The 18,863-nt window shown below is 43.0% G+C and overlaps 1 protein-coding gene across 3 annotated transcripts in view; it reads left to right on the forward strand.

Moving 5' to 3' along the window:
- The window catches only part of DLGAP3 (DLG associated protein 3), a 67,833-nt gene that overhangs the window by 30,778 nt on the left and 18,192 nt on the right, over positions 1-18,863 (forward strand). For all 3 annotated transcript variants that reach the window (XM_034960881.4, XM_003812563.5, XM_034960876.3), the window contains 3 exons: positions 12,180-12,393; positions 12,674-12,987; positions 13,402-13,487. In XM_034960881.4, coding sequence (XP_034816772.1) covers positions 12,180-12,393; positions 12,674-12,987; positions 13,402-13,487 — 614 coding nt within the window. The remainder of the gene's footprint in view (positions 1-12,179; positions 12,394-12,673; positions 12,988-13,401; positions 13,488-18,863) is intronic.

The raw sequence follows: 18,863 nt of genomic DNA on the forward strand, positions 1-18,863 counted from the left end.
CAAACACAAGGTACTTGGCCCGAAAATGGCATTTTATAAATGTGAGTTCCATATCTAAGTGTAGACTTTCCCCTTAATTAGACGGAAGCAGCAGCATTTAGTGATTAAACACATGAGATGGGGTTGAATTCCAGCTTGGCTACTTACCAGCTGAGTGACCTGGGGCAAGTTACTTGACTTTTTTTGAGCCCCACTTTCCCTTTTTAAAAATAGGCATCATAATAGTGTTCTTGGCACATAGCCAGCACTCAATAAAGGTTAGCTATTTTTACTGTATGCTGGGGAAAAAAATGCAATGCAAAAGACTGTCCACATTGGCTCTCATTGTTCACTGCTGCAGTCTCTCAGTATGCCTTTGTTCCATTGCCTGAACCAGGAAATCTGATTGGCACAGCTCGCTTTTTACATCAGACCAGCCTATGTTGTTAAACCCACGAGTTAATGCTTAGCCCTCATTTTACCTCACCCATCAGCCACATGTAACACAGTTGAAGACTCCTTCCTTCCTGAAAGACTTTACTTGGTTGGCTTGGAGGACACCACACCTTCTACATTCTAGATTCCCTCCCTGGCGGCTTATCCTCAGTCTGTGTCTTGGGTGCCTCTATAACTCCCCAGGATCTAAACACTGGAGTTTTCTAGGGCTCAGTCCCTGGACTTCTCTCTATACCTACTCCTTAGGTGATCTTGTCTGGGCTCATGGCTGAGAGCCTGATGACTACCAAATGTATATCTCCAGCCCAAACTCTCCTGTAAATGCCAGGCATATATGTCTAACTGTGTATTGAAATCTCATTTGGATGTTTAGTAGACATCTCAAACTTAAGATGTCCAAAACTAAACTGCTGATACACACACCCTCCACAATCCCCTCCCGTCCCTGGCTGCCGCAGTTGCTGCTCTATCCTCTGAATTCTCCGTTTCAGATAATGGCAACTTTATCCTTCTAGAAGCTCTGGTTTAAAAGCCTGAAGTCAGTCTTGACCACTTTCTCTCTCTCACAACTCACCTCCAATCCTTCAGCTTATCCTGCTGGTCCCACCTTTAAAATATATCCAGGATCCAACCACTCCTCACCATCTCCACTGCCACCGGTTCTTCCAGGCACCATGTCCTTTTGTCTGGACGATGGCACTGCCTTGTAGTTGGTCTCCTGTATTTGCTCTTGCTCCACTTCATCCTCTCTCATTACAGCCCACATGATCTTTAAAAACTATAATCACACTCGCTCTTCTGTTCAAAACCCTCACGTTGCTCAGAGTAAACATCAAGAACCTAACCATGGCTTTCAAGGCCTGCATGACCTGGTGACCTCGCTGGAGTGGAGCTGCCTCTTGAGTTCCTCTCCTAAGGCTGTTCCCCTCCCTCCCACTCCAGCCACACTAGACTCCCTAGGGCCCTTGCATTTGCCACTACCTTTGCCTGGATGTCCCCTTCCCAGCCACTCCCATGGATCACTTCCTAACTTCTTTCAGGTCTTTTCCCAAATGCCCTAAAATTTTAATTTAACTCTCCCTTTCCAACATTTCCTATTCCCCGTCCCTGTACTGTCATTGTTGAGGTCTTCTCTGTCTTCTTCCTCCTGCTCTTTCTCCTTCTTCTTAGCACTTTGCATTATCTAACATCACATATACTTGACATATTTAGCCTGGAGGTATGGCTTCTTATTCTTGCTTTATAGAAGATGAAATAAGTTTAAAGCACTAGAGATGTCACCCTATTATGTCTCATAATACTTTTTTCCTCTTCAGTCTATTTTTTTTTCGTTTAGTATTTGCCTAAAACACCTTTTTCCATCTTTTACTTTAAAGCTTTTTGTCTATGTCTCAGGTATATTTTTTGAAAATAGTTATAGCTACATTTTACCTATATCCATTCTGATAATTGCTTGAGAGTTTAGTACATTTATATTTATTGTGATTACAGATTATCTGTGATTACCCCTTGGCCTAAACCTAGGGTAGTGTGATGACCCTAGCCCTAACCCTTGGGTTTATTTCTGTCATCTTATTTTGTGCCTTCTATTTATCTTGCCTTTGGACTGGTGCTTTCCTGCTCCTTTGCTGCCTCCTTTTGGTTTGAGTTTTCTTTATTCTTCTCCCCACCAAATCCCACACTGGTTTAGTAGTTATATATTCTATTTTATTCTTTGTGGTTACCCTTATAATTTTCATATGCATATTTGACTTAACGTCTGAAGCTGACGGTTTTTTCTGTGCTCCTCCTAAACAATACAGAGACCATAGGACAGTTTGATTTTGTGTGTGTGTGTGTGTGTGTGTGTGTGTGTGTGTGTGTGTGACGGAGTCTGGCTCTGTTGCCCAGGCCAGAGTGCAGTGGCTAGATCTCTGCTCACTGCAACCTCCATCTCCCGGGTTCAAGCGATTCTCCTGCCTCAGCCTCCCGAATAACTGGGATTACATGTGTGCGCCACCACACCTGGCTAACTGTTTTGTATTTGTAGTAGAGATGGGGTTTCACTATGTTGGCCAGGCTGGTTCCCAACTCCTGATATCAGGTGATCCACTCACCTTGGCCTCCCAAAGTGCTGGGTTTACAGACATGAGCCACCACACCTGGCCGACATTCTGATTTTGATGACCTCTTCCCTTCTTGTTCTTCTTTTTTTTGGCAACAAAAATTTATTTTCTCACAATTCTGGAGGCTAGAAATCTGACCAAGGTGTCAGCTGGAGTGGTTTCCACTATTCAGTAATTTGTATTTTTATATTTTTTATGTTGTTGTTTGGAGAACAAAACATTTTAAACTTGATGATGCATAATTCATCAATTTTTCTCTTCTTGATTGTGCTTTGGTGTAAAATTTAAGAAATCTTTGTCTAATGCAAGATCACAAAAATTTACTCTAATATTTCTCCTAAGAATTTTGTAGTTTAACATTTATATTTAGATGTATGACCCACTTTGAGTAGTGTGTGTGTGTGTGTGTGTGTGTGTGTATGTGTGATTCAAGTTAGGGGTCCAGCTTTATGTTTTTGAATGCGGATATCCAATTTTCCCAGCATCATTTGTTGAAAAGGCTTTTCTGTCCTCATTGAAATTTCTTGGCCCCTTTTTCAAAACCAATTTACCATAAATGCATGTGTTTATTAATGAACCTTAAAATTTATTCCACTGGTCTGCTTGAACCTATCTTTATGCTATTACCACATGCTTTGATTGCTGTAACTGTGTGGTAAGGATTGATTTTGGTAAGCTGAAATTATACAATTTTGTTACTCCTTTTAAAGACTGCTTTGTGTTTTGTGTTTCCTTTGCATATACACATGGATTTTGGGTAGGCTTGTTGATTTCTATAAAAAATATAGTTGGGAATTTGAAGGGATTGCTCTGAATGTGTAGATTAATTTATGGAGTATTGTATTCTTAACAATATTAAATATTATTATCCTTGAATATTGGATGTATTTCCATTTATTCAGTTCTTCTTTGATTTCTTTCAGCATTTATTTTACTTATTATTATTATTATTTTAATTTCTTTTTTTTTTTTTTTGAGACAGTCTCGCTCTGTCGCCCAGGTAGGAGTGCAGTGGCATGATCTTGGCTCACTGCAAGCTCCGCTTCCTGGGTTCACGCCATTCTTCTGCCTCAGTCTCCGGAGTAGCTGGGACTACAGGCGCCCGCCACCACGCCTGGCTAATTTTTTTGTATTTTTAGCACAGACGGGGTTTCACCGTGTTAGCCAGGATCGTCTCGATCTCCTGACCTCGTCATCCGCCTGCCTTGGCCTCCCAAAGTTCTGGGATTACAGGCATGAGCCAACGCTCCTGGCCTATTTTACTTTTAATTTTTATTATAAATTGACAAATTGTGGGTGTATATATTTATGGGGTATAAAGTAATGTTATGACTTATGAATACAATATGGAATAATGAAATCAAGTGAATTGACATACCCATCAACTCAAATACTTAAGTGATCTTAGGACACTTTAATTTCCTTGACTTCTTCCCTTCTTATGTGGACTTATTGCCCAGTATTTTAGTTCTACCTTTTAACCTGTCAAATTAGTCTCTATTATTATTGTTACTTTTTATATTATTAGCTCTTGATTGTATGTACTCACATCTCTACCTTTTTTACTCCTCACTTTACCTCCTTACATCTCATTGTTTCCTCCTAAAGTATATTCTTTAGTAATTTTTTCAGTGAATATCTGTTAGTAGCAAACTTGGACTTTAACAAAAAATATATTTTACCCATACTGTTTGATACAGTTTAGCTTATTGTGGGAATTCTAGCTTAACATTTATTTTCTCTAAGTGTTTTGAAGATATTCTTTTGTCATCTGTCTGTTGTTGCTGTTAAGGAGTCTGCTATCATCCTGATTGTCTTTGTAGGTAGTTTTAATTTCTCTCAGGTTGCTGTTGAGATCTTGCTTTGATTTTATTGTTCTGCAGTTTTGCTATGATATGTTCATGTGTGTGCTCCATAGGTCTGTGGATTCATGTTTTTCATCAATTCTGGAAAATTCTCTCATGGTATAGTTTGCATAGTATATCTTTTCCCCATTCTTTTACTTTCAACTGTTTGTGTTTCAGATTTAAGGTATGTCTCCTGTAGACAGCATCTAATGGTTTTTTTTTTTTTTTTTGCTTTATCTTATCACTATGCCTTTTGAATGAGTGTTTTGTCCATTCATGTTTTATTTTATTTATTTAATTTGTTTTTGAGGAAGGGTCTTGCTCTGTCATTAAGCTACAAGGTAGTGGTGTGAACATGGCTCACTGCAGCCTTGACCTCCCAGGCTCAATCAATCCTCCCACCTCAGTTCCCCAAGTAAATAGAGGTAAATACAAGAGCCTCTATAAATATATTTTCCTCACTTCCTCTCTTAACTTCTTTAAAAGATGTAAGATTACACAAAGCACTTATTATAATACCAATGTTGGTTTATAACAAGTGTTAGGTTTAAAACATATATAGGTAATATATGACAGTAATAGCACAAAGGGGGAAATGAGTTATATTAGAGCAATGCTCCTATATTTTACCATAATTATATTTTGATAAGCTAAGATATACATTGTAATTCCTAGTGCAATCACTAAGAAAGTAACTCAAATTGTATAGTAAAAAATTAACAAATAAATGTAAATGGTACACTAAAATATTTATTGATTTAATACAAAAGAAGACAGTAAAGAAGGAACAGAGGATCAAAAAATAATATGACAGTCCAACCACATCAATAACCACATTAAGATGTGAAGGTCTGTGAATTTCAATTAATATGTGAAATATATTTCACATATTTACCATTTCTGGTGCTCTTTATTTCTTCTTCTGTATTTGAGTTACCATTGGGTATTACTTTATTTTCCCTTTAGCCTGAAGGACTTCCATTAGTGCTTCTCATAATATAAGTCTCCTGGCAATAAATTATTCAGTCTACATTTATCTGGAAATGTTTTTATTTTTACTTCATCTTGGAAGAATAGTTTTGCTGGATATAAAATTCCTGGCTGACAGTTATTTTTCTTTCAGCACTTAGAATATACCATTCCACTGCCTTCTGGTGTTCATTGTTTTTGATGAAAAGTGAGTTGTTTCCCTCTATGTGATGAATTGTTTTTCTTGTGCTGCTATTAAGATTTTCTGTTTTCAGCTTTCAACATTTTGACTGTAATTTGTGTGAATATAGATCTCTTAGTGTTTAACCTACTTTAGGTTCATTGAGCTTCTTTGATCTCTAATGTTTTTTGTTTTTTAATTAAATTTGGTAGGTAGGCACAGTAGTGGGCACCTGTAGCCCTAGCCACTTGGGAAGTGGAGGCAGTAGGATTGCTTTAGCCCAAGAGTTTGACCTGTAGTGCACTATGTTATGATTGTGCCTGTGAATAGCCACTGCACTGAAGCCTAGGCAACATAGTGAGACCTCATCTCTAAAAAAAACAAAAACAAAAAACGAGAACAAAAACAAAAGGAAAGTTTTTGGCTATTGTCTCTCCAAATATTTTTTTCTGCCCTATCTCTTCCTTTTCCTCTTTTTTTTCCCTCCTCCTTCTGGAACTCCCATCACATGTATGGTGCTACGCTTGATGTTGTCCCATAGGCCTCTGAGGCTGTGTTCATTTCTGTTTAATATTTTTTCTCTCCATTATTCATATTGGATAATTTATACAGATCCATCTTCATGTTTACTGATCATTTATTATGGTGAGCCCCTCTACTGAATTTTTAATTTCAGTTACCCTACTCTTCAGCTCCAGAATTTCCATTTGTTCCTTTTTTTAATCTCTCTCTCTTTGTTGTGATTTGTATTCATGAAGTCATTGTTGTCATGCTTTCCTTTAAATCTTTAAGCATGGTTTCCTTTAATTCTTTGATATATTTATAATAGCTGCCTTGTAGTCTTTGTCTGATAAAAGCAACATTTGGGGATATGCATACCTTCTTGTTTATTTGCATGTTTCATAATTTTTTGTTAAATACTGAACATTTTAGATAATATATTGTAGTAATTCTAGATTATGTTTTCCTCTTGAAGATTGTTATTGCTTTGTTTGTTAATCCCTGAATGAAATCTGTGAAATCTGTCTTCCCTACAACATGTGGCCTCTAATGTTTCCATTCAGTTTTATTTCCTTCTTATTTTTATTTTAAGCCTTGTTTCTTAGGGATTTCCCCCATATCTGCATAGCTTAGTGTTCAGCCAGAGATTTTTCGGAGGTTGTGCTCAAGAACCTCAAGCTAGTTAGACTTTCTGTCTGCCTATAGTTCTATGTGTGAGCTGGGGAGGGCAAAGTTCAGGTTGTTTTCAAACCTACCCTGGCTTTTACTCTTCACCAGACTCTTTTATTTCCCCTGCGCACATATATAAGCTCCATTGGCTAGGGATGTGTGGGTGGCTCAGGCTTCTCTGGTCTCTGCTGTGCATTCACCCAGCTTCGAGTTAACCCAAGATATGTGGAGAGCTTATCAAACTCCCTTGGTCTGTCTCACTCCCTGGAATTTTCTGATAAATTCCTGGTTAGTTTGCCAGTCCATTGTTTGGCCCAAACATTGCTGAAACCCAGCCTAACAGTGCTTCTGGCCTTTCCTGTTCTTGATATTATAACTGACAATGCTCCAAATTAAGTGGAGCCCTCTGGCAGAGGCAGTGAAGCAGCTGATTTTTCACAGGCGGCACCACGTTTGTTGAAGTATTGCAACTGATAGCATTGGGAGCCTGGTGAACGAGAGCAGCCTCAGGCAAGAATACTATAGAGTCGTGCTATTCTTACCCAAAGTCCAGTAATTTTTATGAATACATGTTTCTTTGTTGTATGTCTTTGATTGATTTGCAGAGTGATAAAATGGTGGGTTTTGACAGTTTGTCCTGCTTTAGAGTCGTATTTTCTTCTGTTCTCAGTTTTATCTTTTAAGCTTGGAACTTTTAAACATCATTTAGAAGTTATTTTATTTTAGCTAAGGTAGCACTAGCTGCTTTAACAGAGAAATCTTGAATTCTCAATGGCTTAACTCAATAAAAGTTAGTTTTTGTTTATGTCACAATTTGTATTTTCTATTGCTATGTAAGTTATCCCCAAATGTAGTATCTTTAAACAACAAATATTTATTATCTCACAGTTTCTGTGGATCAGGAATCTGAGTGCAGCCTGGCTGGGTGCGACTGGGTCAAGTGTCTCACAAAGTTGCAATCAAGGTGTTGGCCAAGGCTGCAGCATCTCAAGGCTTCACTGGGTGAAGATCTGCTTCCATGCTCACTCACATGGCTGTTGGCAGGCTACAGATCCTTGCTGGCTACTAACCAGGGACATCAATTTCTTCTATGTGAGACTCACTACAGGGCTACTCACAGCATAGCAGCTTGCCTCCCCCAGAGCAAAGGCTTTGAGAGAAAGAGAATAAAAAAAGGTGTCTAAGATGGAAGCCACGGTCTGTTTGTAACCTAATCTCAGAAGTGATATCCCATTGTATCTGCCATATTCTATTCATTAGAAGTGGGCCAATAAGTCTGGTCCACACTCATGAGAAAGGGATTACACAAGGGTGTGAGTTCCAGGAGATGGAGATCATTAGGAGCTATTTCAGAGGCTGTCTCCCACATAGTACACTCACCTTCAATGGAAATTTATCTGTGAGAAGCATGAGCAGCTTGGGTTAGGAGTGAGTTCCCCAGGAAATATTTTGCAGTTGCTTCTGTTGGAATATCCCTGGTTTGGAACTATTTTATGCTAATTTTTAATTTTAGGGGTGTGGCCCATGAAGGTTCATGCAGATACACAGTACCGTGGCTGTGTGAGGACCAGCTTGTAGGTACAGATTCTTAGGGGATTTGCCTCTTTTCCCTTCCCGCCATCCCTGTACTTCAGACCAGCTTCCTTGTCATCAGCCTGTGGTGATGACTAATTTTTTTATTCTAGTCTACATTTTCATCAAAGGTTTCACTTTTCCTAACTTTATGCAGGTTCTCCTTTCCAATTCCGCGCTTCATGTGGGCCCAAAGCCTTCCTCCTATGCCCAAGTGGGTGTTAAAACCTAAGCCTTTACCAAAACGCTGAGACCAACAGCCCCTGCCCCCACCTCCCGCCTCCACTGGGCTGTTTGCAGCATTGGCTCACACAGTTAATATTCTGATTTTCCAGTCTCCTCTTTGCTTTTGTCCCCTGGGGACTTATCTCGCTTTCTTGTGAGCTCAGCTATGCATATAAAGCAACATTTGTTATATTTTATCCAATGTTTTGAAATGGGAGAGTTTTCTAAAGGTTATCTAAACTAAATAACTCAAGTAAAGTATACACGATGTTGCCTGGCCCCCTGTTGGACCCACCAACTCTAGTCTGGACAATTTCCAATTAGACACAAAGCATTTTTACTTTAAATATTTCATGAGCTTGGAAATGGCTACTGATTCCAGTCTGGTTTGGAGAAAGGCTAAGGATCTCATCCCAAGAGGATTCTTTGACTTTGAGTCTCCTGTAAGTGGATGTTGGGGGAAGCAGGGTGGAAGTCAGTGCAGGGATAATAGGAGCATTCACAGTACAATGTTACAGTTTTATAATTGTAGGATAGTAAAGATCAACATGGGTGTAATATTTCTCTGAGAGTCTCTGAGTCCGTGTTTCCCTTGTGTCCTGGTCTCCTGTTGGAACCCCAGAAGCTCCTCTTGGCCAGCTGAGCTGGCGGGTATATGACCCCAGGGAGTTGTTCACCTTCTTTTGTCTGCCTTGGATAGAATTGGTTGTGAGTATTGCCTGTGGGTGGGATTTCAAGAGCTGCAGAACCCCAGGGAAAGAGGCACTTCTCATTCTGAGTGGTATTGTCACTGCGATTTAAGAGCCTCTTGTTGCTAATAATAGTAGCTATAGTTTATTGAGCATCTACTGTGTGCCAGATATTATGCCTAGTGCTTTATACACAGAAGAGGGCTAGAGATACAGAAATATACAACAGAGTGAGATTCCTTTCATCCCTGGTGTCTGGACTCGAGACCAGCGTGCTTTCTGCTAGGGTTAGATTAGCTCCCCTGTGCTCCAAGAGGGACACTCTGGGCTGCATTTGTTCTAATTGGGGAGTGTCTTGAGCCTAGCCCAGAAATAGCAGGAGTTAGTTCAGTTCCTGTGTTTTAGGAAATACACTGGCAACTGTTGTCTTTGGTGCCCCAGAAATACAGAGACAGAAAGGCTGAGAGGTAGATGACAGAGCATCATGGTGAAAGCCACAACTGTCACACAAGTGTGGCTTGTGTCAGTCAAATATGAGAGAACTTAACTTCTGCGGGGTCTCGGATTGATTTTCCATGGCCTGGGATTTCCATACACTTGTAATGAAGCTCCTTTAGAAAAAGCTTCAAAAAGTTCAGACAGTCCTTCTTTTCAATTAGTAGGCCCACATTGGAACCAACGAATCTAAATCTCCAGCAAATTTGGCTCTGAGCTTCTAAGCAGCCAAAGCAAGAGAAGTGTTTTGTTAACCCTGGGTTCAGATCCTTGGGGTGGGGCCTGAGTTAATGTAGGTTTAACAAGCTCCCCAAGAGAATCTGTTGCTCAATCAGCCTTACATGGGAGCCAGGAAGCATGACATTTAATTTCAGTTTTATCACCTACCAGCTGGGCATCCTTAGACAATTCACCTGCCCTCTCTGGGTCTTGTTTGCCCATTAATAGATTGGAATAGAAATGGCTCTATTTGAAGTAGAATCCAGTGAAATCATGTTATGCTTTGGAGGCTGAATTATGGAAACACTGAGCTGCAGTTTACACATGGATCAGTCCACTCCTTTGAGCCTCTGTTGACTGCACGTAAATATAATGCCGTGAATCTTTCCTGGGAGATGTCACAAGATGCAGCCATGTGATACTTGCTGTTATGTTTGCCATGGGATGCTGTCGAGGACCTTGTCCATGACTTCATCCAATGGACTCTACATAATCATCCACAGGGGATGATTGTCTCTTAGTCTCAGGGACAGGAATTGTTGTGGTTCTCATGGGCATCTGGCCTGTGTTTACCAGGGAGGCCCTGAGACCTTCGCATGCCGCTAGCCGAGGGCTTACTATGTGCCAGTACCTGTACCAAAAGGCTCACATGTTTTTCTTTCAGTCCCCTCAATAGCCATATGAAGATGGTACCATTATCACTCCCATTTGACAGGTGAGCAAACTGAGGCCCCCAAACTTTAACTTTCCCAGGCCATTCTGCTAGGAAGTGGTAGAGCCAGCACTTGAATCTAGGAGAAGTCTCACGCATAGCCCATGCAGGCAACTCTGAGGCTATACTCCCTGATGCTTTGCCTGCTTGGAAGCTCAGGGTTAAATATGTGCCCATCTTGAGCAATGTTCAGGACTTTGTCACCTGTGTTCTGGGTGTAGCACTTACCTCTGGTAGCACCTTTTCCTGCCTTTACTTTTTCTTTGCACCAGTTCTCTCTTGTAATGTGAATGAAGCTGCAACCTCTGTGGTATATTTAGTCTTCGTGTGGTGGTGTGCGGCACAGTTCCACGAACAAAATTTTTGTTTTGCTTTTTTTCATACTTTAACTTTTTTTTTTTTTAACACCATGGATTCTGCACCACCAAAATACGAAAAACAAAACCAGAACCTCATCCAGCAATGGCTAAGCTTTCCTCAGTGGGGGAGGGTAGAGAAGGAACCCACAGGTTAAGCCAGAACCCGAGTGAGTGGATAGAAGGTTGGGGAAGGCAAGGGCCGGGTGCGGTGGCTCACGCCTATAATCCCAGCACTTTGAGAGGCCAAGACGGGCAGATTATGAGGTCAGGAGATCGAGACCATCCTGGCTAATACGGTGAAATCCCGTCTCTACTAGAAATACAAAAAAATTAGCCGGGCGTCGTGGCAGGCGCCTGTAGTCCCAGCTACTTGGGAGGCTGAAGCAGGAAAATGGGGTGAACCCGGGAGGCAGAGCTTGCAGTGAGCCGAGATCGCGCCACTGCACTCCAGCCTGGGCAACTGAGCGAGACTCTGTCTCAAAAAAAAAAAAAAAAAAAAAAAAAAAAGAAGGTGGGGGAAGGCTTGGGACACTGGTAGGTTAATAACTTTGCTCCATCACTTACGCATTAGTTTCCATCCTGCCAGTTGGTATTTTATATATATATAGCATATATACATGTAGTGTATATATATATATAGTATATATGTAGTATATATATAGTACATATATGTAGTGTATATATATATAGTGTATATATATAATGTATATATATATATACACAGAGCTTTCAATCAATTTTGTAATGTAATGGATTATAAATAATAAAAGATGTCCTCCATGAAGTCCCCACCCCCATACTGGGCAGGAGGGTGCATGCCAGGTCCCTGGTCCTCTCTGTTGGGGTCAGGTGAGAGAAACGTCAGGGGATGGGACTAGGTGGAGAGAAAAACATGGTGGTCTGCAGTCTGGAGTGCAGCCAGCCAGACACCTGGAAGAGGCATAGGTGGGGTGGAGGTGGGGGTGGGGGTGGGATATTTAGAGGAAAGACTGGGCCCCAAGACAAGCCTTGGGAGCAGAGTGGGGCAGAGATGCCCCCATCTTTCTTTGCAAAGAGTTAGGGTTTCTTTTAGTTAAAATGCGGAAGAGTCGCCTACAGCCTCTGCAGATATAGAGAGGTCTTCCCCTAAGGCAGAGCACCCCAGGGACTTCCACCCCCTCCCGGCACCTTATAACTGTCCTCCCGACCCCCTGCCCCCCAGCTCAGCGATGAGTTGAACCAGCAGCTGGAGGCCGTGTGCGGGTCGGTGTTTGGGGAGCTGGAGTCCCAGGCCGTGGACGCCCTGGACCTGCCCGGCTGTTTCCGCATGCGGAGCCACAGCTACCTCCGGGCCATCCAGGCCGGCTGCTCTCAAGACGACGACTGCCTGCCCCTCCTCGCTACCCCTGCCGCTGTCTCAGGGAGGCCCGGCTCCTGTGAGTACACCTTCCTGCCCCTGGCCCGGCCCTAGGCAGGAGAGCGCCCTGGGTCCGGGTTCTGGCCTCCCCCTCGACTGTGCTGTGACCCGCGCAGATCGCTCGCTCCCGGGGTCGGATGACGGGGAGAGCGTCCGTTGGCGTGTGTGCAGCAGCATGTGGAGTGCGCGCCGCTGCAGGGTCCCGTAGGGCCTCTTGAGGGTGGGAGTCGGGCGCGGGCCCAGGACCCAGGCAGGGCCGCGAGCCTCACCCACTGCGTCTCTGCGCTCGCCGGCCACAGCCTTCAACTTCAGAAAGGCCCCGCCCCCCATCCCGCCGGGAAGCCAGGCCCCGCCCCGCATCTCCATCACCGCCCAGAGCAGCACCGACTCCGCGCACGAGAGCTTCACGGCGGCCGAGGGCCCCGCCCGGCGCTGCAGCTCCGCCGACGGGCTGGACGGCCCCGCCATGGGTGCGCGCACACTGGAGTTGGCGCCGGTGCCGCCCCGGGCCAGCCCCAAGCCCCCCACACTCATCATCAAGACCATCCCTGGCAGGGAGGAGCTGCGGAGCCTGGCGCGGCAGCGGAAGTGGCGGCCGTCCATTGGGGTGCAGGTATGGAACGGGGAGGCGCCCACGAGGGCTCTGACCCTGGTCGGTCGGGGCTGGGGTGAGGGGCTGGAAGCGGCCTTCTGGATATATCGACATTCTTTCTGGCTTGCCCTGAGCTGCAAGTGAACCCCGTGCCTGGACATCGACGGGGCTGCTCCAGCCAGCCCCCGCCCACTCCCTCGTCCCTCGTCCTGGCACCATCGCCCCTCCTGACTAATGGAGGGCTGGAGGGCCGTGCCCAGTGGTTGCCACTTTGAGGCCTGTGACCTACCGCCTGGGTCTCTCATCTTGTTCAGGCAGATGGTCTTTGCAGGACCTGCCAGCTGGCTTGGGGCGCAGCCATTGCTAGCCGTTCTCCCCGGGAAGGGCTTTCACCTTGGCTCGCCACAGCCACTGACTCCTCCACCCTGCCACCAGGTGGAGACGATCTCAGATTCGGACACCGAGAACAGGAGCCGGAGGGAGTTCCACTCCATTGGAGTGCAGGTGGAAGAGGACAAGAGGTAAGTCACGGTGGGAGTGCCCAGGCTTCGTTGGGAGACAGGAGGAGAGAGGGCTGCATAGTGTCCCCACTAGCCCAGTCTCCCTGCACATCCTCTTTTCCTGGAAGTGAGACCAAGCCTTTTTATAGAGGGTGGTCAGAGCAGCCACAGGGGCTGTTCCATAGAGATGTCACCAGAGGAGTCATCAAACCTAGAGTTCTTGTGCCCATGCCCACCCCAGGTGCTCAGAGGCAGACGGGAGATACACAGCAGTTGCAGGGAAGGAGAGAATGGGAAAGGTTACATGTAGGTGCCGAGCAGGCCTCCAGCAATTGTCCTTTCCAGGGGATGATAGGATCTGCCAATCCCTCATTACATCCTGTGGTGTACAAGTATGTGAGCTCAAAAAGAAACAAACAGGAAGATTGCCTCTCAGGAGCCCCTGGCAGATATAACACTCCTCCTCACTTGGCTCACACAAGCATTTAACCAGTTGGGGGTACCTATTACATGCCTGAGTCTGTGGTGTACCTGAGATAGTACAATTAGCAGCAGCCACTATTCTGGCATTAGGTGGCCTCAGAAACATTGACTCCTTAATTTTCACTGAAGAATTAGCATTGCCAGCTCTGGAGGGGATACCAGAAAGAGGCCTCTCTGTTGTTGGGTGCCTATGGGGAGAAAGGGTGTCTGGGAGCTTGCCAGGGGCTGGCCATAACGGTTTCATGGTATCTGAGCTTCCCAGGCCATACGACTGGAGGAATAAAACTAGTGTCCCAGGCCAGGTGCGGTGGCTCACGCCTGTAATCCCAGCACTTTGGGAGGCCAGGGTGGGCAGATCACTTGAGGCCAGGAGCTTGAGACCAGCCTGGCCAACATGGCAAAACCCCATCTCTACTAAAAATACAAAAATTAGCTGAGCATGGTGGCACACTCCTGTAGTCTCAGCTGCTCGAGAGGCTGAGGCATGAGAATTGGTTGAACCCAGGAGCCTCAGGTTGCAGCGAGCTGAGATTGCACCACTGCACTCCAGCCTGGGTGACTGAGTGAGACTATCTCAAAAAAAACCCAAAACACAAAAAACCGGTGTCCCACTAGCAGTGGTTCCTCGCAGCTCTGTTCCCAGTTGCCGTCCTTCGCCCAGATTTCCCCAGCTATTTCTGGGATGTCCTTGGGATGTCTTGTGTTTGTGCCTGATGAAGTTTTTTTGGTGTTCCTATGGGATTCACCATTTTTCTCAACTTCTGATTTGGCTCCGTGAAGTTCTGTATGCTCCTGGGGCTGTAAATGCCTTCATCGAGGGTGGCATAATGCTGCCCTGGTTGCCTGCATGACTTCTAAACCTGCTGTCCACCAAACTTTTACTGTGCCACAAAGATTTCAGAAGAATAGCATTTTATGGCAAACCCAATTTGCAAATCTGTGACTTGAATTATTGAGAGATGGGGTAGGAGTCATGGATGGATGCAACTCTATGTTCTGAATCCTACCCACCCCCAATTCTAGTGCTATCCCATGGACCACCAAGCCCACTCACTCCCTTTAGAGGCTTTTTGGTTCCTTGTCTAGATAGGTCCAGGGGGGTGGGGGTTCCCCACATTCCTCCTAATAACCCTTGAATCCTGGGAAGAGTGCTGCAGGCCTTCTAGCTGAGACTCTTGCTAAATCAGCAAACTCTTGTCATTGATTGATTGATTCATTCATTCATCAGATACTTACTAAGCACGTGTTGTATGACAGCTCCTATGCACTGTGTTAAATGCTTCAGGAAACATCAAAGACATGACTTCTGCCCTCACAGAAGCTATGGTCTAGAGGGAAATCAAGGCAATGAATAAATAATCCTTGAATAAAAATATGACAACACATTATGATATAATAAGTAGTGGGATTTTATTGCATATTACGTAGGAATATGAAAGAAAAAGGAGGAGATAAGAGAGAAGAAGGGACCTTATTTAGATTAAGCAGGTGACATTTAAGCTGAGACTTGAGGATTGACTAAGAACTCTCAGGTGATGATTGGAGGAAAAGCATTCAGGGGAGAGGGAATAGCATATGTGGAGGTGTTGGGGCAGGAAAGAGTTTGACATGCATCGGGAACTGAAAGAAGGTCCATGTGGCTGGTGTGGAGTGGGGCAGGGGAGTGGGAAGGGAGTTAATTGGAGAACAGGCAGGGGCAGGTTATGCAGAGCATGGACATGATAAGGAATTGGAATCTAATTATGAGTAATGAGTAGCCATGTAAAGGTTAAAGAAGGAGTGCAACATGATCTAACTTATGTTCATGAAAGATCACAAGCTGCTGAGTGGAGAATGAATTCGAAGAAAGCAATAGTGGAAACGAGAAGGCTAGTTAGGAGGATTTTTCATGATCCAGAAGAAAGGTGATTGTGTTTTGCAATGTGGTGGCTATTGTGATTGGGATGTTTTTCTTCTATTGCATTTTACAACTAGGCACTGCTAGTGTGTGGTAGCACTGTTAGGTTTATTTACTTTTATTTTTATTTTATTTTTTTTGAGATGGCATTTTGCTCTTGTCGTCCAGGCTGGAGTGCAGTGGCATGATCTCAGCTCACTGCAACCTCTGCCTCCCGGGTTCACGCCATTCTCCTGCTTCAGCCTCTCAAGTACCTGGGATTACAGGCACCCGCCACCACACCTGGCTAATTTTTTGTGTTTTCAGCAGAGACGGGGTGTTGCCATGTTAGCCAGGCTGGTCTCAAGCTCCTGACCTCAGGTGATCAGCCCGCCTCGGCCTCCCAAAGTGCTGGGATTACAGGCGTGAGCTACCACACCCGGCCTCTACTGTTAGGTTTTGTATGTTTTGTATGTTGATTTTGTATTCAGTAACGTTGCTGCTGAATTAGGTCTCTCTTATTAGTCTCACAGGTTATCTGAAAATCATGATGGGCTTCCTATATAGTCAGTTATTTTTCTGTGAATGAAGATATTTCTTTTAAATCTGTATTTTCATTTATTTTTCTTGTAATATTGCATTGAATAGGACTTCTGTTCACTGTTCAGTAGTGTTGACTTTAGTGGCTATGTTTTTCAAGATGATGTTTGCTACAAATTTTGATGGATACCATTTGTCAGGTTAAGGAAATTCCTTTCTATTCCTAGTTGGATAAGCATCTTATTTTTATTTTTTAAAATAGAAAATATGAGTGAAATTTTATTGAATGTTTTCTCAGAATCTATTTAGATGATCATAGATTTTTCTCCTTCCATGTGTAACATGGCGAATTATATGAATGAATGGATTTTCCATTCTTTCATTCCTGGGATAAACCCTGCTTGATTCCATTGTCAGTTTGGATTAAATTTGGCTGTGAGTCACAGGGCCTCAGTAGTGTCTTAAACAAGTGTATTTTTCTCTCACTTAAAAAAAAAAAGCCAGCTTAGATGTAGGGAGTGCAGTGTCAGAACTCCAGGCTCCTTCTATTTTGTACATCACTTCATGTCTAGGGACCTTAAGTTCAAGCTCCCCCAGTCATGTCTGCATTCTGAGCAGTGAGAAGGAGGAAAGAGGAAGAGGGATGCAGTCCATCCTTTTTAAAAAGACTTCCTGAAAGTTACACACAACCAGTTTCATCACATTGGCTAAAATCTCATCACATGGTGGCACCTAGCTGCAAGGGACGCTGTAGGGTATAGTCTTTTAGCTGGGAAGCAATGTGGAGGGTGTAAACTACATAGCTAAGAATCAGGGTTCTCATGACTAAAGACAAAGAATAGCTATGTGGAGCTCTAAGGGTTTTTGTTACAGTTTTGCTATATTATTTTTATATACATTATTAGATTTTTGAACAGTTGCTACTTTAAAATTTTAAATCATTTAGATTTATGAATATATCATAAGTGATATATCATAATAATTGTAAGCCTACAATTTTTTACTGCTTTTCAATTCAGGTATTAGAGCTAAGATAGGCTCCTAAAATGAATTTGGTAGGTTTCTCTGTGTTTTTGTTCTTTGGAACAATTTGTGTAAGACAAGACTTATCTATTCTTTAGGTTTGGTAAAGGTTACCTATAAAATTATCTATGCCTGATGCCTTTTGGGGATAGGAGAGACTTTTAAAACTACAGCTTCAGTTTCTTTAGTGACTATTGACCTATTCTGGTTTTATTTTTTTTCTTGAATCATTTTGGTGATTTATATTTTATTTAAAAAAGAAACATTTTATAAGAATTGACAGTTTTCAAAGTTTTTGGCACAAATATTCTTTCTCATAGTATTAAAATGTTATCAATATTTATTGCATCTCTATATTGATATCTCCCTTTGCATTTCTTCTTCTTTTTTTTTTTGAGACAGAGTCTCACTCTGGAGTGCAGTGGTGTGATCTTGGCTCACTGCAACTTCCACCTCCCGAGTAGCTGGGATTACAGGCATCTGCCACCATGCCCGGCTAATTTTTGTATTTTTAGTAGAGACGGGTTTTCACATGTTGACTAGGCTGGTCTCGAACTTCTGACCTCAGGTGATCCGCCCGCCTCAGCCTCCCAAAGTCCTGGGATTACAGGCGTGAGCCACTGTGCTTGGCTCCCTTTTTATTTCTAATACCATGTATTTATGTCTTACCTCTCTTTCTTGAGTCAGCCTTGCCTGAGGTTTGTATATTTTATAATTAAACATATTTTTAGGCTAGACCTAGTAACTCATACCTATAATCCCAGTACTTTGGGAGGCTGAGGTGGGATTGCTTGAGATCAGGAGTTCAAGATGAGCCTGGGCAACGTAGTGAGACCTGATCTCTACAAAAAATGCAAACATTAGCTGGGCATGGTGGCATGCATCTGTAGTTCCAGCTCCTGGGGAAGCTGAGGCAGGTGGATAACTTGAACCCATGGGTTTGAGGGTGCAGTGATCTCTGATCACACCACTGTACTTCAGCCTGTCTCTGAGACTCTGAGACCTTGTGTCAAAGAAAGAAAAGGGGGGGAAAGAAAAAAATACGTATGTTGAAACTTACATTTTATTCGTCTTTGAAAAAAACTAGTTTTTTGTTTTGGTGAGCAATCTTTAATATTTCCTTCCTTCTACTTTTGGTTATTTTCTTTTGTCTGCTGTGTTTGTCTTTCTTTATGCCTCTTGAATTCATCCCTAACTTTCAATATTTTTTATTTTTTAACATGTGCTGTTAGGGCTATAATTTCCCTTATAACTATATCCTTTTATGGCTATATCTCATAAGTTTTGAAAAGCGGTATTTTTATTGTACATATTGAATATGTAACTTTCATCTTTCATCACTTTTGTCGTAATTTCCTTTTTAACCTATGAATTTTTAGAATTTTTTTTTTTTAGTTTTCAAATGAATTTTTTTGACAAGGGACAGCCTTTTCATTATTGATTTCTAAATTTGCTACATTGTGGTCATATTATGT

This window comes from Pan paniscus, chromosome 1 (assembly GCF_029289425.2).
Source record: "Pan paniscus chromosome 1, NHGRI_mPanPan1-v2.0_pri, whole genome shotgun sequence".
NCBI classification, from domain to species: Eukaryota; Metazoa; Chordata; class Mammalia; order Primates; family Hominidae; genus Pan; species Pan paniscus.